Below are 27,168 nucleotides of genomic sequence, written 5' to 3' on the forward strand. Positions count from 1 at the left end.
AACTCCTCTGCCTCGACATCACCAGCGAAGGCAAACAAGTTTGTGCTTTACATCTCATCTATCACCCGCCTGGTGACAATCTCATATTCACCCAACAACTCATGGACATGATCACTTCCAATGCCGGTCGGCAGACCACCCAAGTCTACCTGGGTGACTTCAATCTCCGCTGGAACGATCAGAAAGACACAGTGGTGAATAGTCTCAAAACTCTCCTTAATGCGCTTGACCTCACCCAAATATGCGATAGACCAACACACGACAAAGGCTCGATACTCGATCTCATCATTGCCAAAGAGAACTCTACACAACTGGAGGCGATTCTACCATGCGATTGGTCAGATCACCACATTATCACCTTCTTTATCAATGAAATAGTTAAACCTAACCCGGCCCAACCAATCAAATCCAAAACTTGGAAAAGAGACATGAAGAATCTTAACCCCTCTACCCTGCCTCCCCACATCGGCAATCTCCTCCATCCCCCTTCAGGTGCCTCGGATGTTCAATCACTGATCGACCACTACCTTGACTCTATGAATACAATAGTCAATGAAGTCGCCCCCCTGCAACTGAAGAGAGTCTCCACCAAAACTTCTAACCCCTGGTTCGATGATAGACTCAATGACTACAGGCGTACTATGCGATTGGCAGAGCGCACCTGGAGATCTGACCCTTCAGCACTGCACCTCAAAAGGCTTAAGAACAAGAGAAATGCCTACTTCAGGAAAATAAAACGCACAAAGTCGGACTTCTTTAGCAGCCAGTTGGACCAAGCAAAAAACAGGCCAAGAAAGCTGTTTGAACTAATCAAGACCCAAACAAAGACACAACCCTTACAATCAAACAGCACAACAAGCGACACCCCACACTGTGAAGCCTTCTCTGCTTTCTTTAAGCTAAAGATTGACAACATAAGAAATGACCTCATCATGGATGTAAGCCGATTCCCCAACCACACCAGAATGGCTAACACTCAACCTAAAAATAAGGCAACTTGGATGCACTTCGATACCTATTCGGAAGAAGCAATACACAAACTGCTCTGCACCTTAAAGCCTTCTAATCACCTCACAGACCCTCTACCTGCTAGTGCTGTAAAAGACTTCATCCCCTTGCTCCTCCCTCTCTGGACCAAAATCGTCAACAGCTCTCTGCAACAAGGCCTCATTCCAGACTCCCTCAAGGTGGGGCAAGTCACGCCTATACTCAAGAAACCTACAGCTGATCCGTCTGACCTAAACAATTATCGGCCCATCACCAATATCCCCACCCTGGCCAAACTGCTGGAGAAATGTGTCCAACTCCAACTAACAAAACACATTGACCAATTTGACCTCCTCAACCCTCATCAATCAGGCTGCCGAGCGAAACATAGTACGGAAACAGCTATGACACACATAATTGATGACGCCCTCCAAATTCTTGACCGCAATGAGTCCTGCCTCCTCATCCTTCTTGACCTCTCGTCAGCATTTGACACGGTCAAACATGAGAACTTGCTGGAGCTGCTAAGCACTAGAATGGGTCTATCGGGAACTGTTCTCAAATGGTTTTCGTCCTTCCTTCACAACCGGTCTCAGAAGTTCAAGATCGACAATGTGCTATCTACACCTGTGCCTGCAGATCTAGGGGTTCCACAAGGATCCTCCCTCTCCCCCACATTGTTCAACCTCGTCATGGAACCGCTCGCCACCTTGCTCCAAGCTTCCAATGTCCAATTCCATATGTATGCCGACGACACACAACTTTACCTAAAACTACAATCCCCGGAAGATATCAAACATCTGAATTCCACGCTTATTAACACTCAATCTTGGCTAGCCGATAATCACCTCAAATTAAATGCTCTGAAAACTGAGTTCCTACTCATCTCACCCCCGGCGACAATTTCCATCACCCAAACCTGGCTCAATAACTTAACAGCACTCAATGTCCAACCTACAATCGTGGACTGTGCGAAATCCCTAGGTGTCACTCTCGACGCCAAGCTCAACATGCAGCAGCACGTTAGCAAAGCCACAAAAGCAGCTAATTTCCAAATCAACACACTGAGGAAAATTAAACCCTTCCTCCCCGCCGAAGACTTCCAAACTGCTGTACAAGCTTTAGTCATCCCCCGAATAGACTACGGAATTGTGGCCCTCAGCGGACTCCCGCTATCCACAACAGCACCCTTAAGAGCCTCCCTGAACTCTGCCGCGAGACTCATTACTGGATCAAGAAAGCATTCGCATATATCCCCAGACTTAGTCTCTAAAATGGCTGCCTTTTGAAGCCAGAATACAGCAAAAAATTGCAATTATGACACACGCGGCCGCACACCACAATGCACCCAACTACCTCGCTCAAAAGTTGTCTATATCAGGAGGTTCGAGATCCAATAGAAGTACAAAAAATCTACTCCTGAAACCTCGTAGATTCCGGAAAGAGAAAACATACAAGCGCTCCTTTTCAGGAATGGCACCCAGGATCTGGAATGCGCTCCCCCCTGAAACCAGGCTTATCTCCTCCACTGCACTCTTCAAGAAAGAGGTGAAAACCATCCTTCTGGCCAAGATCTCCTGAACCTCATAGGTGCTGGATCAGAGACTCTGCATGGCTTTGTACCACTGTCCACATTGTCCTTCGGCACTATACTTCTACTTGATGGGGACACTACTACGCTACTCTCGTTTACCGACCAATATAGGATACACGCTGGTTTACTGATCCACTCTCCCGTTGCCCTAACTCAGTGTTCTCTATATACTATAACATTGGTATAAGCCATCCACACACCCAAGGTATACCTGAACACCCTTGTATTGGGATCAACGACTTGTGCTGTCCTATATTACTTGTTTACCTGATTGTATATTGACATGTTTTATGTATGCTATTATTATTATCATGTTAATGACTATTACACTGCTCCCATTATCCCTGTTCACTCCTACTGCCCCTACCTTGTCTATGTGAAGCGCTCTGATATCTGTAAGGATCTTTTTCGCGCTATATAAAACTTTGAATAAATAAATAAATAAATTATTACACGGAACAAACAAAAGGGGGGGAGAGAGGTAAGGTACACTGTGGACACAACCTCCTGACTAATGTGAAAAACCAAAAGAAGTCCACTGGTGATCGGAGTACAAGTCCTATCGGTGGTCTCGATAATGATTTGAGGAAAACAATGAGTTTCGTAAAATAATCCTCACCCACCAAAATGCCCATTGTGGCATGCTTCATCATCCGGTTCTTCCAGCCCTGCTGCGGAAAGGGGCGTGCTACGACCGACGAAGACGTGGGAGCATTTTGTAGGGTGTTGACTATGGAGGGATGAGAGTGGGAGAATCCAAAAGGTGCATATTATTTTTTTTAAAAAGCCTGGCTAAGTGGAGTCTGAATTTTATATCTGGTATTATTAAAAAGGGGGAAATGGAGACTTGCACTATGATGGGTGTTTATTACACATCACTAGGAACTAACTTGGTATATCTCCTACCTGGAGATATCAAATTCCAATCAGAAATACTTCAGTAGCAGGTAAGTAGCATATAAAAATGCATGGGGCCCTATCGGGGGTGGGGGTGGGCAACCATATACTAAGAAAGAGGGAAGTATCAAAACAAGATGGAGAAGTCCAGGGGAGGCAAGGAACCACCAAAGGTGAGTAGCTAGGGACCCCAAGGTGCCTGGATGCAGAGGGGTTACATTGGGTCACGGGTCAGTAGAATAACACAGGGTTAGTTGCAGTTGTATTTTCTTGTTTTAGGACCCTTCCCAAAGGATACTAAAGACACCAATTGGATGAAGGAAGGTTGGAGAGCCACCCCACCTGTATATACCTATGGAATCAGGATACCTACACCAGGAAACCCAGATGCATAGGGGTGAAGTGGTGTTGGAGCTGCTCATTGAAGCCAATGGAGGATCTTGGAAGTCCGGTGGCTGCAGCAACTCGTGGACCAGGACGGTGGAATCCAAATATAGATTAGGGATGAGAAGTACCTGAAAGCATAGGGGGCAGAGTCCAAACCCCCCGGTGGCGTCCAGGACATCTCAACTTGCCAGTGTCCACTGCGTGCCTTAAAATGGCTGCTCTGCACTTACAAAGACCGGAGAATGTAATCCGGGGTTTGTAGGGGTACCTCTGCTCATGGAGGAGTACCCACACACTTAAGAATCATGCACACTGCAATTGGACTGAAGGGCCTACCTTAGGGGTGACCTATAGGTTTAAAGTGCAGTGACCGAGATAAAAGGGACATTTTATATCCAAAGTGAAAGGTGCATGCACCATTTCACACAGGCTGCTACATCAGCTCTGCATACCTAGTTTGCATGAACTCCCATGGGTGGGACAATACATGCTACATCCCATGGGAGACCCCAGGTGTACCAGTGCCCTGGGTACCTCAGTACCATATACTAGGGGCTTACAGTGGTACCCCTGTATGCCAATTTTGAGGTGTACAAAGTACTTACCATCACATTTAGAGGAGAGAGCCCTACCATTGGGGTCCTGGTTAGCAAGATCCCAGTCAATTACAGTCAAAACACACTGACACCATGCAAAAAGTGAGAGTATCTATACCAGAAAGATTCTACTTTCCTACATTTTCTAAGATCTTGCCTATAAAGGATGGGTTAGTAATTGACCTGGAATTGGCAAGGTCATTAGTCTACTGCAGATTTAGTTATGCATGGGAGGATTTGGCTTGTCTTCTGCAATTAGCTGTGTGAAACCTTTTCTGGAAAGAGCGTTGATGAATAATGAATGTAAGACGACATTTTCACAAGAGGTGGATTTGAGGGAGTCGAGTATGTTCGCAAGAGTGGCAAGAGATACAACATTGAAGGATGACCATTGTGGTGTGCTACAAGAAAGGGAGGAGCTAAGAGCTTAAACTTGGTGGTGGTGTTGTGCTGTCAGAGCTTCTGCATGTTTTCTCTGAAGAAGCTGTTGATGGCATTGCACTGGTACATGAAGAGTGTAATAGGATCATTAGACAGAGGAGCGTTAACTTGCTTGATTGTCTCGAAGAGCGTTTTACTTTGGCTGGCAGCTTCCTTGATGGTTTGGTATAGTATTTTGCTTTGAATGATGTAATGAGTTGTCTGCATTGTGTGCAGAGAGATGTCAATAGAGTGTGGCCATCGGGGGTTCAGTTTTTCTTCAATTTCCTTGACTACAGATAGACCATAGAGCATCAGATAGTCAAATTAGCAGTAGGTAGAGATGTGAACTACCCACTCTTCCTCCTCATAGGTGACAGGTTGCAGCATAATGGCCAGAGCAGCCAACTTTAGAACTAGGAAATCAGGTTTTGGTCTCAGCGTCGGCTCAACTTTCTGTGTTTCAAGCGAAATCACTTAATCTCCCTGTGCCTAAAAAATGAATTTGACCTTGCATAATGTAACTGGTGCTCATGTAAAGGGCACCAATACTTTTGCGTCAGGTTTGCACTATTTAACACTACAAAAAAAATAGCAGTTATATGAAAGAAGGGTCTGCTTCTATAGTTACCCCCACTTTTTGCCTGGTGATAAGCTGTTACTGACTTGTCTGACTGGGAACCTGCTAATCAGGACCCCAGTCTCTGCTTTCTCCCTTAAATTGTTAGGACAAGTACTTGGGTACATCCCAGATTGGATACTGGGGTACCCTTATAAGTCCCTAGTATATGGTACAAAGGTAACCCAGGGCATAGGTACCCCGGGGTCCCCCATGGGCTGAAGCATGCATTATTCCACCCATGGGAGGCCATTCAAAATGGAACTACAGGCTTGCCATGGCAGCCTGTGTAAGCTGGTGCTAGCACCACTTGCTGAAGATATAGGTTTCATATATCTAGGGTCACTGCACTTAAACCCTATAAGTCACCCCTCTAGCAGGGTGTTTGCATCACAGCGAGAGGGTGCCCCCGCATGAGCAGGGCACCCCTACAGCCTATGGAGTCCATTCTCTTGGGTTGTCAGTGAAGCAGCCATATAGAGGGGCACCGCGTAAATACGTGATGACCATCTCGAAACTGGCTGCAACTAATCCTGTCATGTTTGGTATCAAACATGTTGGAATCATACCCCCACACCGTTCGGTATGATTTCAAGCACTGGAACAGCCCTCCGTTAGGCTCTCAGTGTTCCCAGTGCCAACCTTCTAGACCCAGACAGCACAAAATGGTTGCTGCTGACCAGACACACATTTCTGCCCTCCTGCTGCTAAGCCAAGCTTGAGCAGGGGAAGGCAGAACAATAGGCATCCTGTCACAGGGAGGTGTGACCACCTCCCAGACAAAATGTAATGTATTGGGACCGGGTGGGTGCGCTTGCCAGCGCCACCACGTCTGCATGAGGGGCACATTTGGTGTCCCTGTGCATAGTCCAGTTCAAACCCGTTCTTGGAGCCGCTGGCTCCTGTTCTGGCGCGAAACTTGACAAAAGTCATGGCAGTAACCTCCCGCCTGTCCAGACCCTCCCCAAGGAGGGTCCTGTAGTATGGTTTAGGGCCTCCTTTTGCGTGCATGTTATGTTAGCATGGCTTATTAGAAGTTTAATCGCCATTTTACCTTTTGCTGCTTTTGCACACGTCACTGCATAGCTGTTTTTGTAAGTTAGCCTTCACGAAGGTCTACACATGAGAAAAGGTTTGTTTCTGATAGAAACATCTGCCGTGTGGATTCCTCACCTTATAAATATCCCCTTGCGTCAGCAACATTCGGAAAATCTTTTTGTAGCTTCGCGCCGACGTGGACTTGGACGTCATAGAGACACGGCATCGCACGCGACTCCGCTGACGTCACCGACGCCTACAATAGGCCCACGCCGGCGTGATGACATCAGTTCCCTTTTTTCCGCGTCGTCGACGCTAACGGTTTCAGGATACTCAGTAGCTTTTGGTAACTCTGTTACTGTTTTTCTTAGTTTCTTTGTTCTCTTGCCTCTTTGTCTCCTTATAATGTCGACAAAGAAGACTGGATTTAAGCCCTGCAGGGAGTGCGGGAAGATGATGTCCGTTACGAACCCACACCAGGACTGTATTTGGTGTTTGAGCTCCGACCACGACGTAGATGGATGTTCGTTGTGTCAAAAAATGAACCCAAAGGCCCTGCGAGAAAGGGAGACCAAGCTTCTTGTGGCGAAACTGAAAGCCGATAAAGGAAGGAAGTCTTCAAAATCCCGCTCGAGGAAGTCGGTCGAGGTCAAGATCAAGATCTCGAGAGGCGTCGGCTTCGAAGATTTCGTCGGATCGTGCTTCGAGGTCGCATAAGAAGCACAAGAAAAGGAGACATGAATCTCGACGTCATATGGGTGAGAAGTCGGGCTCGAGGTCGAGATCGCCCAAGAAAGTTAAGTCGAAGGTAATTCAACCACAAGAGGTTTCGGATCGGGAAGATGAAGCCTCGCCTTCGGAGTCGCAAGTTCAGTCTCCGACTCCGGTTTCCAATCCGACTCCGATGCCGTCTCCGGCTCAAGAAGAGGTCGAGGAAGTTCCTAATGAGGAAGAAGAATCGGCTCCTGTTGAAGAACCAGATTCGAATATGCCTCGAGATCGACCTGAGGGTGATCATCCACCTTTTCCTGCACCAGGTCAGGATCCATCAGCGTTCCATAACGCTATGTATGGAGTATTCTCGAGATCATGGTGCACCTTCGGGTCCCATGGGTCCAATGGCATTTAATTTGGGTGTGCCTCACTCTTATGCCCCGGCACCTTTCATGCCGTATATGCCAGCCCTGACTCCGCTGTGGCAGTACCCGGCTCCACCGAGGTCGACGCCGGCTCGACCGAAGTCGACGACTCCAGCACCGGCGTCGCCCGCTCCAAGCAAATCTTTGGAGCATCCTTCTAAGCCTTCGGATTCGATACCGACGTCCGCTCCGGCGCCGTCGGAGTCGATGGTGGATCCGGCTGCGATCCGTGTTAAAGAGAGGTCTAGGAGGAAGCTCAACGTCTCCTGGAAGAAAGGAGGTATTATGAGTCTCATTCAGACTTGGAGGAAGGTGAACTGGATGAGAATTATTTCGAAGAGCTGGCTGATGCTAGTTGCCTTGATTTTTCCCCAGAGTGGGTGTTACCATCAGGTCCGGATACGCCTTCTAAGGATGTCCAGCCATATCACGTGGTAATGAAAAAGGCAGCAGGACTTTTAGGCTTGGCATTACCTACTGTTGAATTTAAGTCAAATCTACTTACAGAGGTACTTCATTCTCCGAGCTCAGCTGTAGAACCATTACTCCCATTTAATGAGGCATTAACTGAACCTATTATGGAGGTGTGGAAAAAAGCCTCTTTCTGCTCCTGCTGTCTCAAAAAATGTGGCGAGGAGATATAGGGTGGCTCCCGAGGACCCTGCCTTTTTATCATCTCACCCTTCTCCTGAAAGTCTAGTGATTCAGGCTGCGTGCTCTAAAAGCTCAGTTGGTGCTTTTCCCCAAGTGCCTGGTGACAAGGAGGCCAAGAAACAAGATCAAGTGGCCAAGAAAACGTTCTCCTCCGTAAGTATGGCATTAAAGTCAACGAATGCCACTTGTCTTATGGGAAGGTATGTGCACGCACTTATGGACTCAATGCGTTTGTTGATTCCTAAGGTTCCAGAGGACTGCAGGGGTGACTTTGAGGAGGTATTATCTGATACTCAAGCAGCAGCTCGTCAGGTTATCCAGAGCGGTCTAGATACTGCAGATTTTGTGGCACGGATCATGGGCACTGCGGTTGCCACTAGAAGATCAGCTTGGCGGAAGTCCTCTGATTTTTCTACTGATGTGCAGTCTGCACTTTTAGATTTACCTTTTGATGGAGTTGGACTCTTTGGCAAAAAGGCAGATACAGCCTTAAAGAGATTTAAGGATAGCAGGGCAACTGCTAGATCTCTTGCTCTTCAAGTAAGAGGTTCAACGACCAGAAAGTTCAGAGGTTTTGGACGCTCTTCTTTTCGTACCTATAGACAAGGTCAACAGCAGCAACAACAGCAGCAGCAGCAAAATACCTTGTATAGGTCATACAGGGGAAAGCAAAGAGCACGTCCTCGAGGGCGTCAAGCCTCTTCCTCCTCCACCTCCTCCAACCCCCCAGCCACAGAAAAGCAGCCCTAGATCCACCATTCAGGATCATGTGGGTCCGGTGGGGGGTCGGCTTACCCACTTTCTACGGGATTGGGAATCGGTTACCTCAGATCTTTGGGTTCTCAATCTCGTCGAAAATGGGTATGCCCTTCCCTTTCGGGAATTCCCTCCCAATTACCCTCCTTGCCAGGGATATTGCTCAGAGGAACATCTGTTACTCCTACAGGAGGCAGTTCAAACTCTGTTAAGAAAGGGTGCGATAGAGGTGGTCCCAGAGCAGGAAAGGGGTCAGGGATGCTACTCCCGGTATTTCCTGATTCCCAAAAAGGATGGCAGGCTTCGTCCAATCCTGGATCTCAGGATCTTGAATTTTTATCTGAAACAAGACAAATTCAAGATGCTCACCCTTGCTCAGGTTCTTCAGGCACTGCTGGAAGAAGACTGGATGGTGTCGCTCGACTTGCAGGATGCGTACTTTCACATCCCCATCCTGAAGTCGCACAGGAAGTATCTCCGTTTTACGGTGGGATCACAGCACTATCAGTTTGCGGTCCTTCCATTTGGACTTACTACTGCGCCTCGAGTCTTCACCAAGGTGATGGCAGTGGTGGCGGCGCATCTCAGAAGGTCAGGGATTCCTGTATTCCCTTATTTGGACGACTGGCTGATCAAAGCAGAGTCGTCAGAGAGAGTGCTCCATCATCTGCGAGAAACAACCCAGTTGTTGTACAGGTTGGGTTTTTCGATAAATGTGCCCAAATCTCACCTGGTGCCCTCCCAGCGCAACCTGTTCATAGGTGCTGTACTGGACACAACTGTATGTTGTGCATTCCCTCCTCCTCAAAGGATTCACGACATACAGGAAATGATTCCTTTATTTTTCAGTGGAACGGTCGTTCCAGTCCTGAAGGTCCTTCGCCTGCTCGGTCTGATGGCTTCATGCATTCTGTTGGTCAACCATGCACGCTGGCACATGAGGGCGCTCCAGTGGTGCCCCCGCAGGCAGTGGTATCAGCACAACGGAGATCTCAGGGAGTCAGTGAAGATCTCCAGAGAAGCTGCGGCGGATCTGTCTTGGTGGGGCGTGGAAGGCAACCTGTCTCAGGGGAAGCCTTTTCAGTTGCCTCCTCCGGTGGCCACAGTGATAACGGATGCATCCACTCTAGGGTGGGGTGCTCATCTGGGGGACCTGGAGATCAAGGGTCTTTGGTCTCCATAGGAAAGGTTGCTTCACATCAACCTTCTAGAATTGCGGGCGATACGTTTGGCGCTCAAGGCCTTCCTCCCTTCCCTTTGCGGTCGTTCGGTCCAGGTCCTGACGGTCAACACGACCGCGATGTGGTACATCAACAAGCAGGGAGGTGTGGGGTCGCAGTGTCTCTGCAGAGAGGCTCTGCGTCTCTGGTCCTGGGTTCAGGACCATCAGATTTGTCTGATGGCGAATCATCTGGCCGGAGTTCTGAACGTTCGTGCAGACAGTCTCAGTCGGCAGTTCTCTGCCGACCACGAGTGGAGGCTACACCCCGGAGGTGGTTCACGACATCTTTCAGATGTGTGGGACTCCTCGGGTGGACCTGTTTGCCACTCGCGAGAATGCTCGCTGCCAGTCTTTCTGCAGTCTCCAGTATTCGATGCAAGGAGCCTTGGGGGCCGCGTTTCAGTTGAGTGGGGGAAATCAACTCCTTTACGCGTTTCCTCCCATACCCTTGATTCCTTGGGTTCTGAGGAAGATTCGCCAAGACCGGGCCCAAGTCATATTGGTCGCCCCGGACTGGCCAAGAAGGGTGTGGTATACAGATCTTCTCCACCTCTCCTCTCACCCGCCGCTCTGTCTCCCTCTCAGGGCAGACCTCCTCTCTCAGGTTCTACACCCCCACCTCCAGACATTACACCTTCATGCCTGGAGATTGAACGGGGCAACCTGAATTCCTTTTCCCTCCCGCCTGACGTTGTGGATGTCATCTTGTCAGCCAGGCGTGACTCCACTAAGTGCATCTATTCTTCTAGATGGTCAAAATTTGTCACGTGGTGTGGGGATAAATCTATTGACCCTTTGAGAGCCCATTTGTCTGATGTTCTCCAGTTTGCCCTTTCTCTGGCGCAACAGGGGCTTGCTGTTGCCACAGTGAAGGGCTATCTTTCAGCGCTGTCGGCATTTCTTTGTTTGCCTGACCAGCCATCTCTTTTTAAATCTCCTGTAGTTTTAAGATTTTTGAAGGGCCTCACAAATAAGTTCCCTCCTACTCCTTTTATTGTGCCTCAGTGGGACTTAAATCTTGTATTGACCTTTTTGATGGGTGCTCCCTTCGAGCCTCTTCACAAATGTCCTATGAGGCTTCTGACTCTAAGACAGTCTTCCTCGTTGCAATAACCTCAGCAAGGAGGGTAAGTGAGCTTCAAGCTCTTAGTTACAAGCCCCCTTTCTTGACCATTCATGCTGATCGAATGGTTCTTAGGACCAGGGCTGCTTTTCTGCCTAAGGTGGTGACTCCTTTCCACCTTGGTCAATCCATTACCCTCCCTACTTTTTATCCTCCCCCACACCCTTCTAAGGATGAGGAGAGATTGTACCATCTGGACCCCAAAAGGGCAGTGTCTTTTTACTTGGACAGATCTAAAGACTTTCGTTTGGATGACCAGCTCTTCATTGGGTTTGCTGGCTGCAAGAAAGGAAGAGCGGTCCATAAAAGAACTTTGTCGAGATGGATCGTCCTCTGTATAAAGATCTGCTACTCTTTGGCCGGTAAGGAACCACCAGAGGGTATAAGGGCTCATTCTACAAGAGCTAAGTCTTCAACCTCAGCATTGGCTAGAAGTGTTCCTGTAGAGGATATTTGTAGAGCGGCTACTCGGTCTTCCCTCCACACTTTCGCGAAGCATTACTGCTTGGATTCCGAAGTGAGGAGGGACGGTCACTTTGCACGCTCTGTTCTCCAGGATTTCCTGGTTTATAAGAGTGGACACCCTCCTCCGGGAGTGGAGACTAAAGGTGAGGAATCCACACAGCAGATGTATCTATCAGAAGAACAAGTTACTTACCTTCGGTAACGCTTTTTCTGGTAGATACAATATCTGCCTGTGGATTCCTCACTGACTCACCCGCCTCCCCGTTGTCCACTCTTCTATACCAGAATTTCTGTAATGTATTTATTTTATTGTCAAGGAGTTGTTTATTTCAAATGTTTTATTGCATTTATTTCACACTGTGTGTTACCTTGATATTTGTACTGCGTATACTGTGTATATGTCTACTGTCATTGGTCCGTCCGTGTGCCTCGAAGGCATGGAAAAAAGGGCGGAACTGATGTCATCACGCCGGCGTGGGCCTATTGTAGGCGTCGGTGATGTCATCGGAGTCGCGTGCGATGCCGTGTCCTATGACGTCTAAGTCCACGTCGGCGCGAAGCTACAAAAAGAATTTCCGAATGTTGCTGACGCAAGGGGATATTCATAAGGTGAGGAATCCACAGGCAGATATTGTATCTACCAGAAAAAGCGTTACCGAAGGTAAGTAACTTGTTCTTTTCGACATCTCTAGACATACATTGTGCCCCTAGTCTGCACACGGAGTGCTGAGCCGTCAAGGTTATCATAACATGTGAGCCTGTTCATCGGCATGTCCATGTAACACATTCTAGAAACAACATTTTGGCAGCTGCGAGCCAAGTAAGATTCTGGCGCCTTTATCATAGCACACTTGCCATGATTTCACACACTTGGAATATTCCAGGAATGCAGAGAGCCTTGCTGATTCAGATGTAATTTACTCTTACTGAGCGGAAAGGTAATGGGGTCCCCCAAAACAAGCTCAGGAGACCTTCTTATAATTCATACTTCCTATATAGGGAGGGTGTTAAAACTAGGCGCTATATAACCTGTTTGCACTATCATTGTAATATGATTCCTCCTATTTTATGGAATTGTAACCATGCTGACCATATTATTCTTAATCATATGTCTGCTTAGGTTGACTAAAATACTGCGCATGAGATCATGTCGTTAAAATAAATATTTTAACCTTACCGTGTCTCTTTTTTACTCCTGTTGTGGACTGGTATGAGAGTATAACAAGAGTGTTCTCACTTCCCACCATTCCTGAGATGGTCCTAAGTCGCATGTTCTAGGTTGTCTAATCATTGGTTACTTTGCTATCGGACAAAGAGCTAATGTGACACTGTTGCTAGCTGGTTGGGGTTTTCTAGGTACTGAGGTGAGTTTCTGGTACACCACAATTCACTAATGTCCTAGGTCTCTGTTCACAGTTCTGTGTATGAACAGAAATCCTTCAAAATGGCGCTGCCAACGAGTGTGGTCTTATTGTGAGACACTTGAGTAGTGCTTATATCAGTCTACGACCCCCTCACTATTGTTTCCAGTTGACAATAGTGACGGATAAAACCTACCTATGGTTACATAGGTTTCTTCAAGCTTGATATTTTACTGTATCGATATGGCTGCGGTTGATATCCAAGCACACAGTCGTGTAGCTATGCGGAATCACTTGCAGGAATACCTTGTTTCTTTAAAGTGACAGGCAGTGGTTTTAGTAGTCTCAGCTGACGCGGTGTACCCGTTTGAGTTGTTTTACTCATGGGTTACATTTCCCGCGGTAGATGCTGTGTCTGGTGTATTTCACACTTGCACCCCTGCTGATGCTCCTGCTGCATACGCACCATATCGGACAGTGGAAATTCCGATTTCTGCTTGGCAGCATGCCGTTTGGTTTAATGGTGCCCTCCCACACGTTATAACAGCGGTCAGACAAGGGCCGTTGTTGATCCCAGGCACTACTTGGCCTGTTTTAGCTGCTTACACCCTGCATCCTCAGGCGGGTGCGTCCTCCCAACCCTTTCCCTAGGGTACTTAAGGGCTTACCCGGGTGTAGGTCCTTAGATTTGTCGTGGGATAAGATTTAGATCAGACACCACTTCTTCTACCGTCTGGGCACTCTGGACTTCGCTGAACTTCGTTTGGACTGAACTACGTTTCCCTTCCAGTCTGCTGCATCGTCTGTGCATGTGCACCATACAGGAACCTTCCAATAGGTACTGCCACATGTGGTGGTTTTCGACAGCTCCAGAGGCCTGCCCTCTCACCAAGTTTGAGGCAGTATACCTCGTGGGGGTTGCAATAACCGAACCCCGGTGCAGATGTAAAGGCTTGTTGACTTCCTTCAAGAAGCTCTTCAGGCTCTAAGTAGTCCCAACCTCGAGCATCTCTTGTGAGCAGAATCTTCAGCCACACCGCATCATGTGCATTGTGGCCTGCATCTATTTGTGAGCTGCTTGAGGTCCCCCTGCGATTCCAATGCCTCCGACCTGTGGGTCTATTTGATGGTCACCTTTGCTTTTTGTGGGCTAAAGAACGATGATGGATTCAACCCAGATCTGTGACTGGGGGTGAGTGTCTGAAAAGTTTCAGTGCTCCGTTAATCATCTCCTTGTGTTTGCATCATATACCAGGCCAGCTTCTCACAGTAGTGATACACTTATGGTTACATACTAAAAATAGAACTAAAACTCAATAGAAAATAGAGCTTGGAAAAATAAATGTTGTTGTGTTTTCAATCTATCAATTATTTCCATTTTGGGTTAAAGGAGGGAGTATGTGCATAAGAATGTATCATGTGAAGCTATAAAAGCCAATGCTGGAGAATCAGATTCATAAGTATGTAAATTATTTTTTCTTTATCAACAGGGAGCGCTTCTTTGTCAGGTACTGGGTAGGCTTGCTTTTTTGAAGGCATTTGGGGATGAGTTTTAAACGGGGTTGAGAGCAGCCTCTTACACAATGAAGAACATACCACTTTAATGAGTTAGACAGTATACATTCATGGACAATGATTGGTGAAATCTCTGAGTAAAGGTGTAAGTCCAGACCAGGAGTAGAGAAGTATCTTTTGCTAAACTAATTTTTTCTTATAAATATTTTTTCTAGCTTACCAAGCTACGACTGTTGCTGATAGATACAGAAAATTCAAAGTCTGAAGTTCTCCAGAAGACAATGCGACATGTAAGGAATATTTACTAAGAATTGTATCCTCTCTCTCAGTACTGTACTGCCACCTGACTTTTCATCCTGTCCCTAAGTGTGTGACCTTCAGTTTTGCCTTGGATGCAAGTGCACCTCCCATCCAGCATCTATATACAGTTTTCCATCCTGCAGTGCCATCTCCAAGTGCCATCCCGACCTGCCCTGTATGCTTGCGCTCTCCTATCCTGTTACCTGTTTATGTGGCCTCCTTTTCTTTTGTGTGTCTGCGTTTCTGTCCTGCCCTGTGTGGCCCCATGTCAGGTGTGACATTGCAAATGTCAATAAGATAAGTCCTAACGTTTTTGTCAAGAACATTTTGCATTCGAAGACTTGTAGTTTAGATTTTAGCATTGTAAACACAGACACAAAAACTCTAGCATGCACAATGCTGGTGTCCAGTTTCCAAACCACCAGGGCCTGGACCACTGTTTTCCACTGTTTTCCTGTAAGAGACTGGGAGTTGGGGGAGAAAGTTCCTCAGCATTCTCATCACCCCAAAACTGGCCCCTGCCACTGATTGGACTTGAGCCTTCATAGAGAGAGCAGCATCCAATTTGACCCCCACGGTGGTTCACATGAACGTGAGCAGAAGAAAATGGTCTCTGACTTTTCAGAGTTACACTTCAGTTGGTTTTGTCTAAGCCAAGAAAATACCTCTGAGAGGCAGGTGTTGATCACATTGCCTTTGAACTCTGCACCCTTGTCGCACGTGAACAACAATTGAGTGTCGTCCGCATACAAAACTATTTTGGCACCGTATTTCTCTGCGAGGAGAGCCAGAGGGGCCATATACAAGTTGAACTATGTTGGGCTCAAAATTGAGCCCTGTGGAACCTTAACATTCATGGGAGGGATTGTGGTGGCGATTGTGTCGCCTCCAAGGTCCAATGTCAAGGTCTGCAACCTCTTCAAGATGACCCCCTCGACCGCGACCTTGCTGGTAAGCGGAAACCAGACGTCCAAAGACACCCCTTTATTCTCCAGCCCAGCGTCCTGGTGCCCAGGTCCAATGGTGCCCCGGCATTGCCTGGCAACTCAACTTCGGTACCAAAACAGTTTACTTACCTGCAAACCTAACACTTCGTTTTTCTCCATAGGATTGTATGTTGGATTTTTCTACGACAAATGTTCCAAGTGTTGAACACGTCTTGCACTGCAACAAAGTAACTTAGTGTCTTCAAAAGAGTTAACCTGCTCACTGATGTACTGTGATGCCTAGACTGTTATTAGTTTGTTTCACCCCAAACTAGAACGTAACTACAAAGTAACTAGAAAATAATCTAAAGTAATTGCAATCATTCCAAAGAGCTTACAATCCATTTTTTTCTACTGCAAAGTAACTTGTATACTTCAACAAAACCAGTGCACACTGTATCTTGTAAAATATTATTGTATTGAAAGTATCACTTACCTGCTACTGAGTAAATCTTGGCTCTTGTAATAATAATTAAAAAGTAGCAGCTTTTTATACAAGCAATTGTTCTGGATTTGGTCCTTGAGTGTGTGAATTAATTTCTTGCCCGAGTTTGTACAACAAATGCTTAACACTACCCTCTGATAAGCCTGATTGTTCAACCATACTACCACAAGGTATTATTCACTTTAGCCTCTGCTATACCTCAGGGGATCCACTGGAATCTGTGCACACTGTACCTTACTCTGTTACAGTATATACAGAGCCAGCTTCCTATATTGGTGGATCAGCGGTGGGGGTCAAAGACTTTGCATTTGTTGGACCACTTGGTCAACACCTGATCACACGACTACAATCCAAAAATTGCCTTTAGTTCACCTCATTTCTTGAATTGACAATTTTTCTAAATTCTTAAGTCTTGTTAGGGCCCTGGTTAAGTCCCTTTAACATTGTTAAAAACGAACAACTTACTGCAGCTAGGGGAACGTGTTTAGAAGTGTTTGATCTCTTTAAAAAGATCACAACCATGACTACAGTAACAGCTGACATAGAGAATAGGGTGGTGGAGCTCAACACCACCTCTTACCTCCATCTGGAGATGAGTGAGTTAAGGTCTCTATGCAAACTAAAGAAAATACCCATGGGGTGCCGTCCTTACAACTTCAAGCTCAGGAGCTTCTCGCAGAATACTCCAGCAACCACCCATCTGCGAGGGAAGATTCCAACTCGGAAATAAAGGAATCCAGTGATGGGAAAGACAACATCCAACAACCCTTACTAGGTATGGAGAACAGAGCCCATGTGCCCGACCCCAAGCATAGTACTCACAACACCGAGAACCCACACAGGTAGCTCAGGTCTTTGTGAGATCACTGAGGACAGCCTCAGTGAAGAGGATGTCCTTCTAGCAAGGTTGACCAAAAGATTAGACCAAGAGTCCAGGCTCTAGTAGAACAGGGAGGGGCTTACGCCCCATCAATTGTGGCAGCAATATCAAACCAAGAGAAAAAGAAAGTTCTTATGACCCTAAAATCCCCAAAGAGATTGTCCCCAAATATGAGGAAGGTGATGACACACTGGGGAGCCTTACTTTGGGAACTGTTCTCTTGTAACCTCGGAGACAGCAGACATCTGACCCTCACTGGGCCAGCTCCTGGACCCAGGGGACCCTCCTGGTAACAGCTGTGCCTTGGACAGCAAGTCTGTCCCATTCTTGAGAGCCTGCGACAGCAAGCTGCTGCACAGGAAAAGGGAGATGTCAGTGACTGCCATAGGATCTATTGGCATGAGGGACTCCTGTACACAGAGGTCAGAGACCCCAAATCTGGTGCCACTTGGAGAGTGGTAGTGCATCAGCTGTACAGGGAGTTCCTACTCACATTAGCCCATGACATCCCCCTAGCCGGACACCTGGATCAGACTATAACTTGGGAAGGGCTTGTTAGCCATTTCTACTGGCCCTGGATGTCACAGATAGTGAAGGAGTTTGTCAGCTCGTGTGTCACCTGTCAGGCCAGTGGCAAATCAGGTGGTCACCCAAAGGCCCCCTTAATTCCCCTACCAGTGGTTGGGGTTCCCTTTGAAAGGTTTTGTGTGGGCATAGTGGGTCCACTTGAGCCACCCACTGCATCAGGAAACCAATACATACTGGTAGTACTGGATCATAATACCAGATATCCTGAGGCAATCCCCTTAGTGCTACTACAGCCCCCACAGTAGCCAAAGCCCTCATTGGTATCTTTACCAGGGTAGGGTTTCCTAAGGAGGTGGTGTCAGACCGAGGTAACAACTTCATGTCTGCATACCTGAAACATGTGGGTTGAGTGTGGAGTAAACTACAAAGTCACTACACCTTACCTCCCACAAATCATTACCCTTGTGGAGAGATTCAACAAGACCTTGAAGGGCATGGTCATTAGGCTCTCTGAAAAACTCAAAAGGAGATTGAATGTCCTCCTGCCATGCCTCCTTTTTCGCTTACTGGGAAGCGCCACAGAAGGGAGTAGGGTTTTCCCCCATTAAACTTCTGTTTGGGCATCCTGTGAGGGAACCACTGGCTCATGTTAAAGAAGGTTGGGAGAGGCCTCTCCATGAACCTAAATAAGATGTGGTGGACTATGTTCTAGGCCTCCGTGTCAGGATGGCAGAGTACATGGAAAAGGCATCCAAAACCTCCAGAAACTGTGGTACAACCAAAAGGCTGCACTGGTGCAGTTCCAGCCAGGGCAGAAGGTGTGGGTTTTGGAACCCTTTGGCACAAACGGCCCTCCAGGACAAATGGAGTGGCCCTTAACTTATCCTGGAAATAAAAAGTGCGGTCACCTACTAGGGAGGTAGACCTAGGCACTAGAAGGCACACCAAGAGGTTGATCCATGTGAACCACCTGAAATGTTTTTGTGTCAGGACTGATGTGTATATGCTGTTGGTCACTGCTGAGGATCAGGAGATAGAGAGTGAATCTCTCCCTGACCTCCTCTCTTACAGTCCACAAGATAGGTCAGCTGATGGAGTTGTCTATTCAGAAACCCTCACTGCCCAACAGCAAGCTAATTGTAGGCATGCCCTGCAGCAGTATGCTCGGCTCTTTCCCTCGATCCCTGGCCAGACACACTGATGTATCCATGATGTGGACACTGGGGACAGCTTGCAAAACCAAAATCTGTCAACAGTCTGACCAAGTTAAGGAGAGCATCAAAGCTGAAGTAAGCAAGATCCTCAATTTAGTGATTACTGAACCCTCTGAAAGTCCCTCAGCCAGCACAGTAGTCTTAGTCCCAAACCTCACTTCCAGGCTAGAAAGAGAGAGATTAGATTCTATATGGACTATGGAGTACTCAATGATGTTGTCGGAAGCTGACTCTGTATATACTTTATCAAAGTAAGCTATAGTGTGCACAGTCCAGTGCAACCTCAAAGGTAGGCAGAGGTAAAACTAGATAATACCTTACTCTCTATTTGTGGTAGTGTGGGTGAGCAGTAAGGCTTTATCAGAGGGTAGTGTTACGCATTTATTGTACAAACTAAGGCAAGAAATGTCACACGCTCAAAGACTGAACTCAGACCAATTTTGTTTGTATAAAAATATTACTTCGTTATTTTATTTATAGAACCAAACCAGGCCTGGTGCAGGTAAGTAAACGAATACTTTGCAAGATTTATACAGTAAATTACAGTTGAATGCAGGTTCAAATGCAGTTGCTTGAATTTGAGTCAGTAATCCGAATTACTTTTCAGTTACTTTGTAGATTACAATACACATTACTTCTTGGATTACTTTTCAAGTTACTTTTGCTAATCAGTGTGATATGCCTAGATAGCACACCGAGACATCTTCTAGACAAAAGGTAATTAATTCACTTTTTTCATATATGCAGTTTTTCAAGTTTTCATACATTGCTTGCAGGTAAGTACTTTGTTGTGGGAGTTGGGTTTCAGGGGTTAGAACCAGGGTTCGCCCAGGGTCGAGGATGCACTCTCAAAGCACCTTCAGCAGCACTAGGGAGGCCGGGTGCAGAGTGCTGAGGCCCAATGTTATCCAATGGGGATAGGGTGCCTCCGGTTGGTTGCTGCTCACAAACAGGCCACAAGGTTGTGGGAGCAATGGGAGCAAAGCTCCTGGTGTTAGGCTCAGGGCAAAGGGGGACCAGGTTTAGCACTCAATGTGCAGCGGCACAGGGGTGGCGTGGTGCAGGATGCTGTTTTGGTGTTGGGTGTCTGGTTGATTTCAATGGGGATTCTCCGGTTGCAACAAACACTGCAGGCGAAGGTCTTCTGGAGGAAACCACCGACTGGAGAGGTAAGTTGGGATGCCTGGGGATGCTGGGACACAGTCAGTTTGGTCACCCAAGGCCGTGGAACGTCAGGTGTAGGGGTGTGTTTAGGCGTCAGGTTTTTCATACCGGCTCCGGTCGCATTCTGGTGGATTCTCCAGAAAGGGGCTACAGGCTTCGATTGGAGACTAGGGGCAGATCAGAGATCACCGGATCTCAGGTCAGAATTGCCAGGGAGACCTCCTCCTGGTGCTGGGCCACTCAAACTCCGGCTGTGGGCGTCTTGTGCTAAATGGTGCAGACGCGCAGATTTGTCCGGCGCCAGAGTCTGTGGGTGAGCAAATCCGCTGCTCACAGGAGACAAAGTCTTGGTTTGGGAAGGCAGGGCAGGTTCTCCAGGTTCTTGGGGACTGCTGGCTGCAGAACACGCCGGGATTGTGCTGGAGCAAGTTCGATGTTGGGACAGGCCGTAGGACAGGGGCCTAGTCAGTGGGCGTCCTCCTTCTTAGTTCAGCACGGCTTCTGCGGTCCTTCTTCTCTCTTCTTGTCGGATCATGTCTGAGGAGGCAAGTATTGGGCTGCCCCTAAATACTAGATTTAGGGGCGTTACAGGTAGGTAAAGGTCGGGACCAATGGGTCCCTTCCTTGGGGGTATTGTGCCACCCTCCTCTGGGATGGGGGCAAATGCCTCACTCCAGTTGGCTGGGTCCCCCATCTGCAAGATAGCGTGCCTGAGAGTTGTGCTTCACCTTGCCTCTCCCACCTGAGGGGTGGGGTTGGCAAAGGTGGGCACACCTCTCCTCCTAACCTGGTTTTCCTGCCGACGCTCCCGCCCAAAGTGGGGGACAGAACTGGTGGGGGCCAGTTGCTGGGAGCAGCAAATGGCTTGTGTAGCTCACAAAGGCGGCAAGCCTTTGAAGCTTCCCCTTTGTGGATCCTGTACATCCTGGGGGAGAAGGCTTGGCATCTCGTCCCTGGATGTGCATTATTTCAGGACCTTGAGTGCAGCAGGCTTTTGGCCCAGGGGTCCAGAAACATGTCTGGTGGTGGCAGCCACTCAGGTAGAACACAAGAGTTAGGTTGTTTTTCATGAGTGTTTTTTCATAAAATCGCACACTGGCATCAGTGTCTGTTTAAAATGCTGAGGAGTTTGATACCAAGCTTCCCGGTTTTCAGTAAAGCCATCATTTTGCTGTGGAGTTCGCAGTGACAAACTCCCAGCACCATATACTCCTAATGGCATTACTGCACTTACAATGTCTTAAGAATTTGTTTGGACACTGTAGGGGTACAGGGCTCATGTGCCTGTACCATCACAATGGTATAGTGCACCTATCTAGAGGAGTGGCTTACCTATGCCAGGGCAGTGGCCTGTAGGCATGGCACACATTGTACAATGACTAATCTTCACTTTGTTCTGCACCAAAACACGCAGCCTGCAAGGGCAGTGTGTGTGTGTGTGTGTGTGTGTGTAAAGTTACAGGGCCTCTACGGGTGGCACAATAAGTGCTGCAGCCCTTAGATGCCTTCCCTGGCCACAGTGCCCTTGGGACCTATGGTACTAGTTACAAGGGACTTGCATGTGGCCAAAGAGTGCCAGTTGGGTTTTGCATCAGTACAGTTTAGGGAAAGAACATAGTCCCTGGGTACATGGTTGGCAGGAACCCAGGGCACACGCAAAGTACATCAACAGTTTGGCAAAAAGTGGAGGCAACCATGCAAAAAGGTGCCCTTTCCTACAGCTGTCACTAAGACAGATGCTCACCCCATACCCAGGGCTGATGACCTGATAGATAAACTAGGGACGGCGAAATTTCTCAGCATCTTTGAATTAACTTCAGGGTATTCACAGATTGGGATGGCCCTAGTAGCCAAAGAAAAAAAAGCATTCTGCACACCTGATGGGCATTATCAGTTCACTGTTATGCCCTTTGGTTTTAAGAATGCCCCTGCCACCTTCCAGAGGTTGGTGAATCAAGTCCTTGCTGGGTTGGAGGCTTTTAGTGCATCATATCTTGATGATATTGCTGTCTTTAGCTCTTCCTGGCAGAATAACTTGCTGCACTCTGGGAAGGTTTTACAGGCCCTGCAAACTGCAGGCCTAACTAACAAAACATCCAAGTGCCAGATAGGGCAGGAAACTGTTGTATACTTGGGTTACCTTCCAGTTGGAGGCCAAGCACAATCTTTACAACCCAAGATCCAGACCGCTCTGGACATCCCAGACCCAGGTCGGGGCCTTCCTTGGCTTAACTGGGTATTGCAATAGTTTTGTGAAGGGGTATGGGTCCATTGTGACCCACCCTCACAGAACCTACCTCTAAGAAGATGCCAAAGAAAGGGAACTGGACATTGAACTGTCAAAAGGCTTTTGACACCCTGAAAGGGCAATGTGCTCAACACCTACTCTCAAAGCTACAGACGACTTCAAGCAGTTCATTGTGCAGACTGTTTCCTCTGAGTTAAATATAGGAGTAGTCCTATCCCAGACCAATGATAATGGCCAAGACCAACCTGTTGCTTTTATAAGAAGGAGGATGCTCCCCAGGGAAAAGTGAGTGTCATTGAGAGGGAGGCTTTTGCTGTGGTTTGGTCCCTAAAGAATCTGAGACCCTACCTGTTTGGGACTCACGTGATAATCCAAACTGACTGCAGATCTCTCAGATGGCCAATGCAAATGAAAGGTTAAAATCCCAATTTGTTGAGGTGGTCCATCTCCATACAAGGAATGGACTTTATAGTGGAACACAGACCTGGGACTGCCCCTGCCAATGCAGATGGATTTTCCAGGTCCTTTCAGTAGGACAATGAAGACAATCTTGGAAAAGTTTAGTCTCATGCCCTTTCTGCCATGTTGCCCCATTACGTTTTGCCAGATACTTGATGCAATTGGACTGAGTGTGCCCTTGGTCCCTGACAATCAGATTCCCAGGGCCTGGGTACTTTCCCTAACCTATACCATTGTTTCCACAATTGCCACAACTCTGGCCTACCTGTAAGTCCCTTGTAGTAGTAGTACCTGTGGTAATAAGAACCTGGTAGCCAGGGTAAGGCACTTGAGGGTTTACCTCGGGGACCTCTTACCACAAACATGCACCACTGCCATTGCAGCCTGCGTGTTGTGGTGCAGCTAAAAGTGAAGAGTCAACATGCCAGCACTGCATGAGGCCTAGGTAAGCCACCATTAGGGCACTATACCTCATGTGAGGCCCTATCTACATGAGCAGACAGGTCCTTATAATATCTAAGGCCATTCTTAGATTTTTTTTTTATATATATATATATATATATATATATACACACATATATCTTATATAGTGTTGCAAGCGCAAGGGTTACATCAGACCAAAATGTTTTCAATGTTGGACAATATGTGACGAAGATCTGCAGCATATTCTTGACACTTCAGACAATATGACTTAGCAGCTGATTGAGTGTTAGCCCACTTAGAGTTTCGCTTTGGGGTATAATAAAGCATAAATATAATTCTATATTGCTGAAGTTTCAGATTGACTGAAGTCACTGCAGTCTATAATTTCCAAAGATTCCTGTAACTCCTCTTCAGTTATATTAAAATTGAAAATCCGACTTTGCTTAGCTGCTATCGGTATACCGTCATCACTAACAGCTGCTATAAGTTTCTGATAAGTTTTGCCAATAGTTCCTCGACCTGTAGTATGAGAAAATACAGATAGTACCTCAGAAGGATTAGATAGCTCTAATAGGCCCTGACCACGAATGAAAAAATCCCTCACTTGCAAATACTTGAAAAAATGGATCTGTAACAAGACAAATTCTTTTTTCAGGGATAAAAAAGATCGGAATCCCTGTCCATCATACAAATGGCCGAGCTGTGTTATAGGTAAGCCTTACTCTGCCACTCTTTCCCAACGTTGTCGTGAAATATGTTAGGCAGCATGGGATTTTCCCATAATGCAGTATATACATGCAGAACTGATAGTGTATATTCCTTACAGTTTTCATGCCGTATCCTGGTAATGTCCCTACCTTGAATCGAACACGCTTATAGTAATTAGGGTGAGACGTTTTGTACAATAAAAACCCAGTATTTGGTTCGCAGGCCAACTAGTATGAGAGCCAAATAGTACTATTGGGCCCCTTAAGTAAACTCTGTATTCGACCGGCGAATGCAGCCCAAAAAATACAGTTTAAAATCTGGGAGTTTAAAGCTGCCTTGTTTGTATGATAGTTTTATATACCGGATGGATTTCCTAGCACACCAGTAGCCCCAAATAAAACTACCAATGGCACCATCTAAACGCTTAAAAAACGCCTGCGGCACCCTTAGGGGAATCGTACGACAGAAATACAAAAACTTTGGAAAAATATTCATTTTAACGATGTTACTCCTCCCGTATACACTAAGGGAAAGCCGGTGCCAGCATTGCAATTTTGTCACCACCTTCTTCAGCAGTGGTTCATAGTTTAGTGTGATCACATCGTCAACTTGGCTACTAAGACAGACTCCCAAATATATTGCCGTTCTTGTAACCCCTAATGCTGCTGGGGGCGTTTCAAGTTGAAAATTCAAAATCGTCTGTGTCTTATAACCGGAAAAAGAACAATATCGCTGGGCCTCTTGTGTAATTTCAGCTAAAGCAGTGACTGGACTCATAGAAAAAATAGCGATATCATCGTTTTAATTCTAGCCCATTAAGAGGAACCGGAGCAATATCAGCATTGCTCAGCAGATGCTTAATAAAAGGCTCATTATAAAGAGCAAACGTTAAAGGGGATAGCGGGCAGCCCTGCCTCGTACGCATTTGAACAGCAAAATAAGACGAGGAATGGCCATTAAGCTTAACTGCAGCTATTGCGGAGTTTTATTTTATTTGTTTTGCAGAGTTTTATATAGCGCAAACTAGACCTGAACCAAATCGAGTATCAGAGCGCTTTACATAGCACCAGTTATGTTACATCTGAAAGAAACAGGTTAGTATTAGATTCCTTACCTTAGAATATCCCCAGGCGTCAGTCTGGATCCGGAAACTTTTGCGTAGCAGTACCCCTGCGCGTCGGTAGGCGTCGTCTGCAGGCGTCCCCTGCGGCTCCGCGTCGTCGGCGTCGTGCGCCGTGATGACGTCGCTGGAGTATATAGACGCCGCCTCCGCGCGCTGACGTCAGTTCTTCTTTTTTCCGCGCCAGTTAGCGCAGATCCGAAGAGCAGTACTCCGGTCTTTTGACCAAGTTTTTTGTTAACTGATTGATCCTTACGGTGCCGGTAGGATGCCCGGTTTCAAGAGTTGTGACGAGTGCGACCGCATGATGTCGGTCACCGACCACCATCGACTCTGCCTCCGGTGTCTGGGCGCGGACCACGACGTGGAGTCCTGCGTCGACTGTCGGGCCTTGACTGGAAAAGCTAGGCGGGAGCGGTCCCGCAAGCTTCTCGAACTCCGGTTGTCGGCCCCGCGTCGAGAGCGGTCCCGGTCCGGTCGGAGGTCGAGGGAGCGGTCGAGGGAGCGGTCGCGGAGCCGCCATGGGCGCTCCGGGAGTCGCCACCATTCCTCCGGCTCGTCAGGTAAGCACAAGAAGTCGGGGCGTCGCCATCGCACCCCCGACTCCCCCCGACGCCCGCGTGCTGCGGCCGGGGGCTCGGGTGACCCCACCCCCGCGGTCCCGCATGGGTCGCCGACGCCGTCTGCCCCACACCTGTCGGTCCCTGGGGAAGGCGCGTCGCGTGAGGAGATCGAGGCCTTCCTCATTGCTATGAGGGCGAGGTCTTCTCCGGCGGGGCCTTCGGCGCCTGCGGGCCCGTCGGTCCCGTCTGGGGGCCCGAGCGGTTCGGGTGCTCCTGCCCCGGCGCCGCCGGTGGCTCCGGCCCCGGCGCCGCTGGTTCCCTCTGGTTCGTCGCCGGCTGGTCTCCCGGCCTCTCCGGCGTCGGTTCCTGTGGGCCAGCCCATGGTACCGCCCCCGCGTGGTGCAGCGACTCCGCCGTCGGCTCCGGCCGGCGTCGGGTCCCCGGCACCGACGCCGCGCGGCGCCACCCCCCTTTCCTCCCCGACTCCGGACTCGGAGCCGGACCGGCGTCGGCCGACGCCGGACCCGACGCCGATGGGGCCTGTTGACCCCGATGTCTATATCGTCGACCCAGAATATGGGTATGACGAGGAGGAGTATGGAGAGGGTTGGGAGGGGTCTGAGGACCCTCTATCCCGTGCCTGCCAGTACGATGTGGACTGGGTAGGTGATCTGGGTGATGCCAGTGGCCTGGACGAGTCGCCCAACCCTGGGTTTGTCTCTCCGTCCCCTGTGGCGTCCGAGGCGGGTGCTGCCTATTCGGTGGTCCTGATGAGGGCTGCCAAGGCCTTACACCTTGAGCTCCCCGTTGCGAAGGTCAAACCGAATATCCTGACGGAAGTTTTTAAACCGCAGTCATGCCCCCAGGAGCCTCTGCTGCCGTTTAATGAGGCCCTGACGGATGTCCTTCTGGGCACCTGGTCCAGGCCCGCCTCTGGTGCGCCGGTTGACCGGAACGTTGCCAGGCGTCACCGTCCCTGCGCGGACGACCCTGCCTTCCTGTCCACCCATCCCTCCCCGGAGAGTCTGGTGATCCAGGCCTCCACTTCGCAGTCCGCATTTCCGTCGGCTCCGCCCGACCGGGAATCAAAGAGGTACGACCAATTCGGAAAGAAAGTGTTTTCCTCTTTGAGTGCTGGGCTGCGGTCTTGTAACACCGCGTGCCTCTTGGGCCGCTACACCCACTCCCTGTGGGATACGGTCGAGGAGTGTTTGCCGCAATGCCCCCAGGAAGTGCGGGACAAGCTCACCCGGGCCTTTGTTGAAGGCCGGGATGCGGCGCGGTACTCGATCCGTTGTGGTCTGGACACCACGGACTCACTGGGACGGGCCATGTCCACTACGGTGGCGATTCGTCG

At 48.3% G+C, this 27,168-nt stretch overlaps 1 protein-coding gene across 1 annotated transcript in view; it reads left to right on the forward strand.

Moving 5' to 3' along the window:
- Window positions 1-27,168, forward strand: part of SPAG5 (sperm associated antigen 5) — a 620,821-nt gene that overhangs the window by 552,254 nt on the left and 41,399 nt on the right. Inside the window, exon 24 of the mRNA XM_078680111.1 lies at window positions 14,989-15,063. Coding sequence (XP_078536237.1) covers window positions 14,989-15,063 — 75 coding nt within the window. The remainder of the gene's footprint in view (window positions 1-14,988; window positions 15,064-27,168) is intronic.

This window comes from Lissotriton helveticus, chromosome 3_1 (genome assembly GCF_964261635.1).
Source record: "Lissotriton helveticus chromosome 3_1, aLisHel1.1, whole genome shotgun sequence".
Lineage (NCBI taxonomy): Eukaryota > Metazoa > Chordata > Amphibia > Caudata > Salamandridae > Lissotriton > Lissotriton helveticus.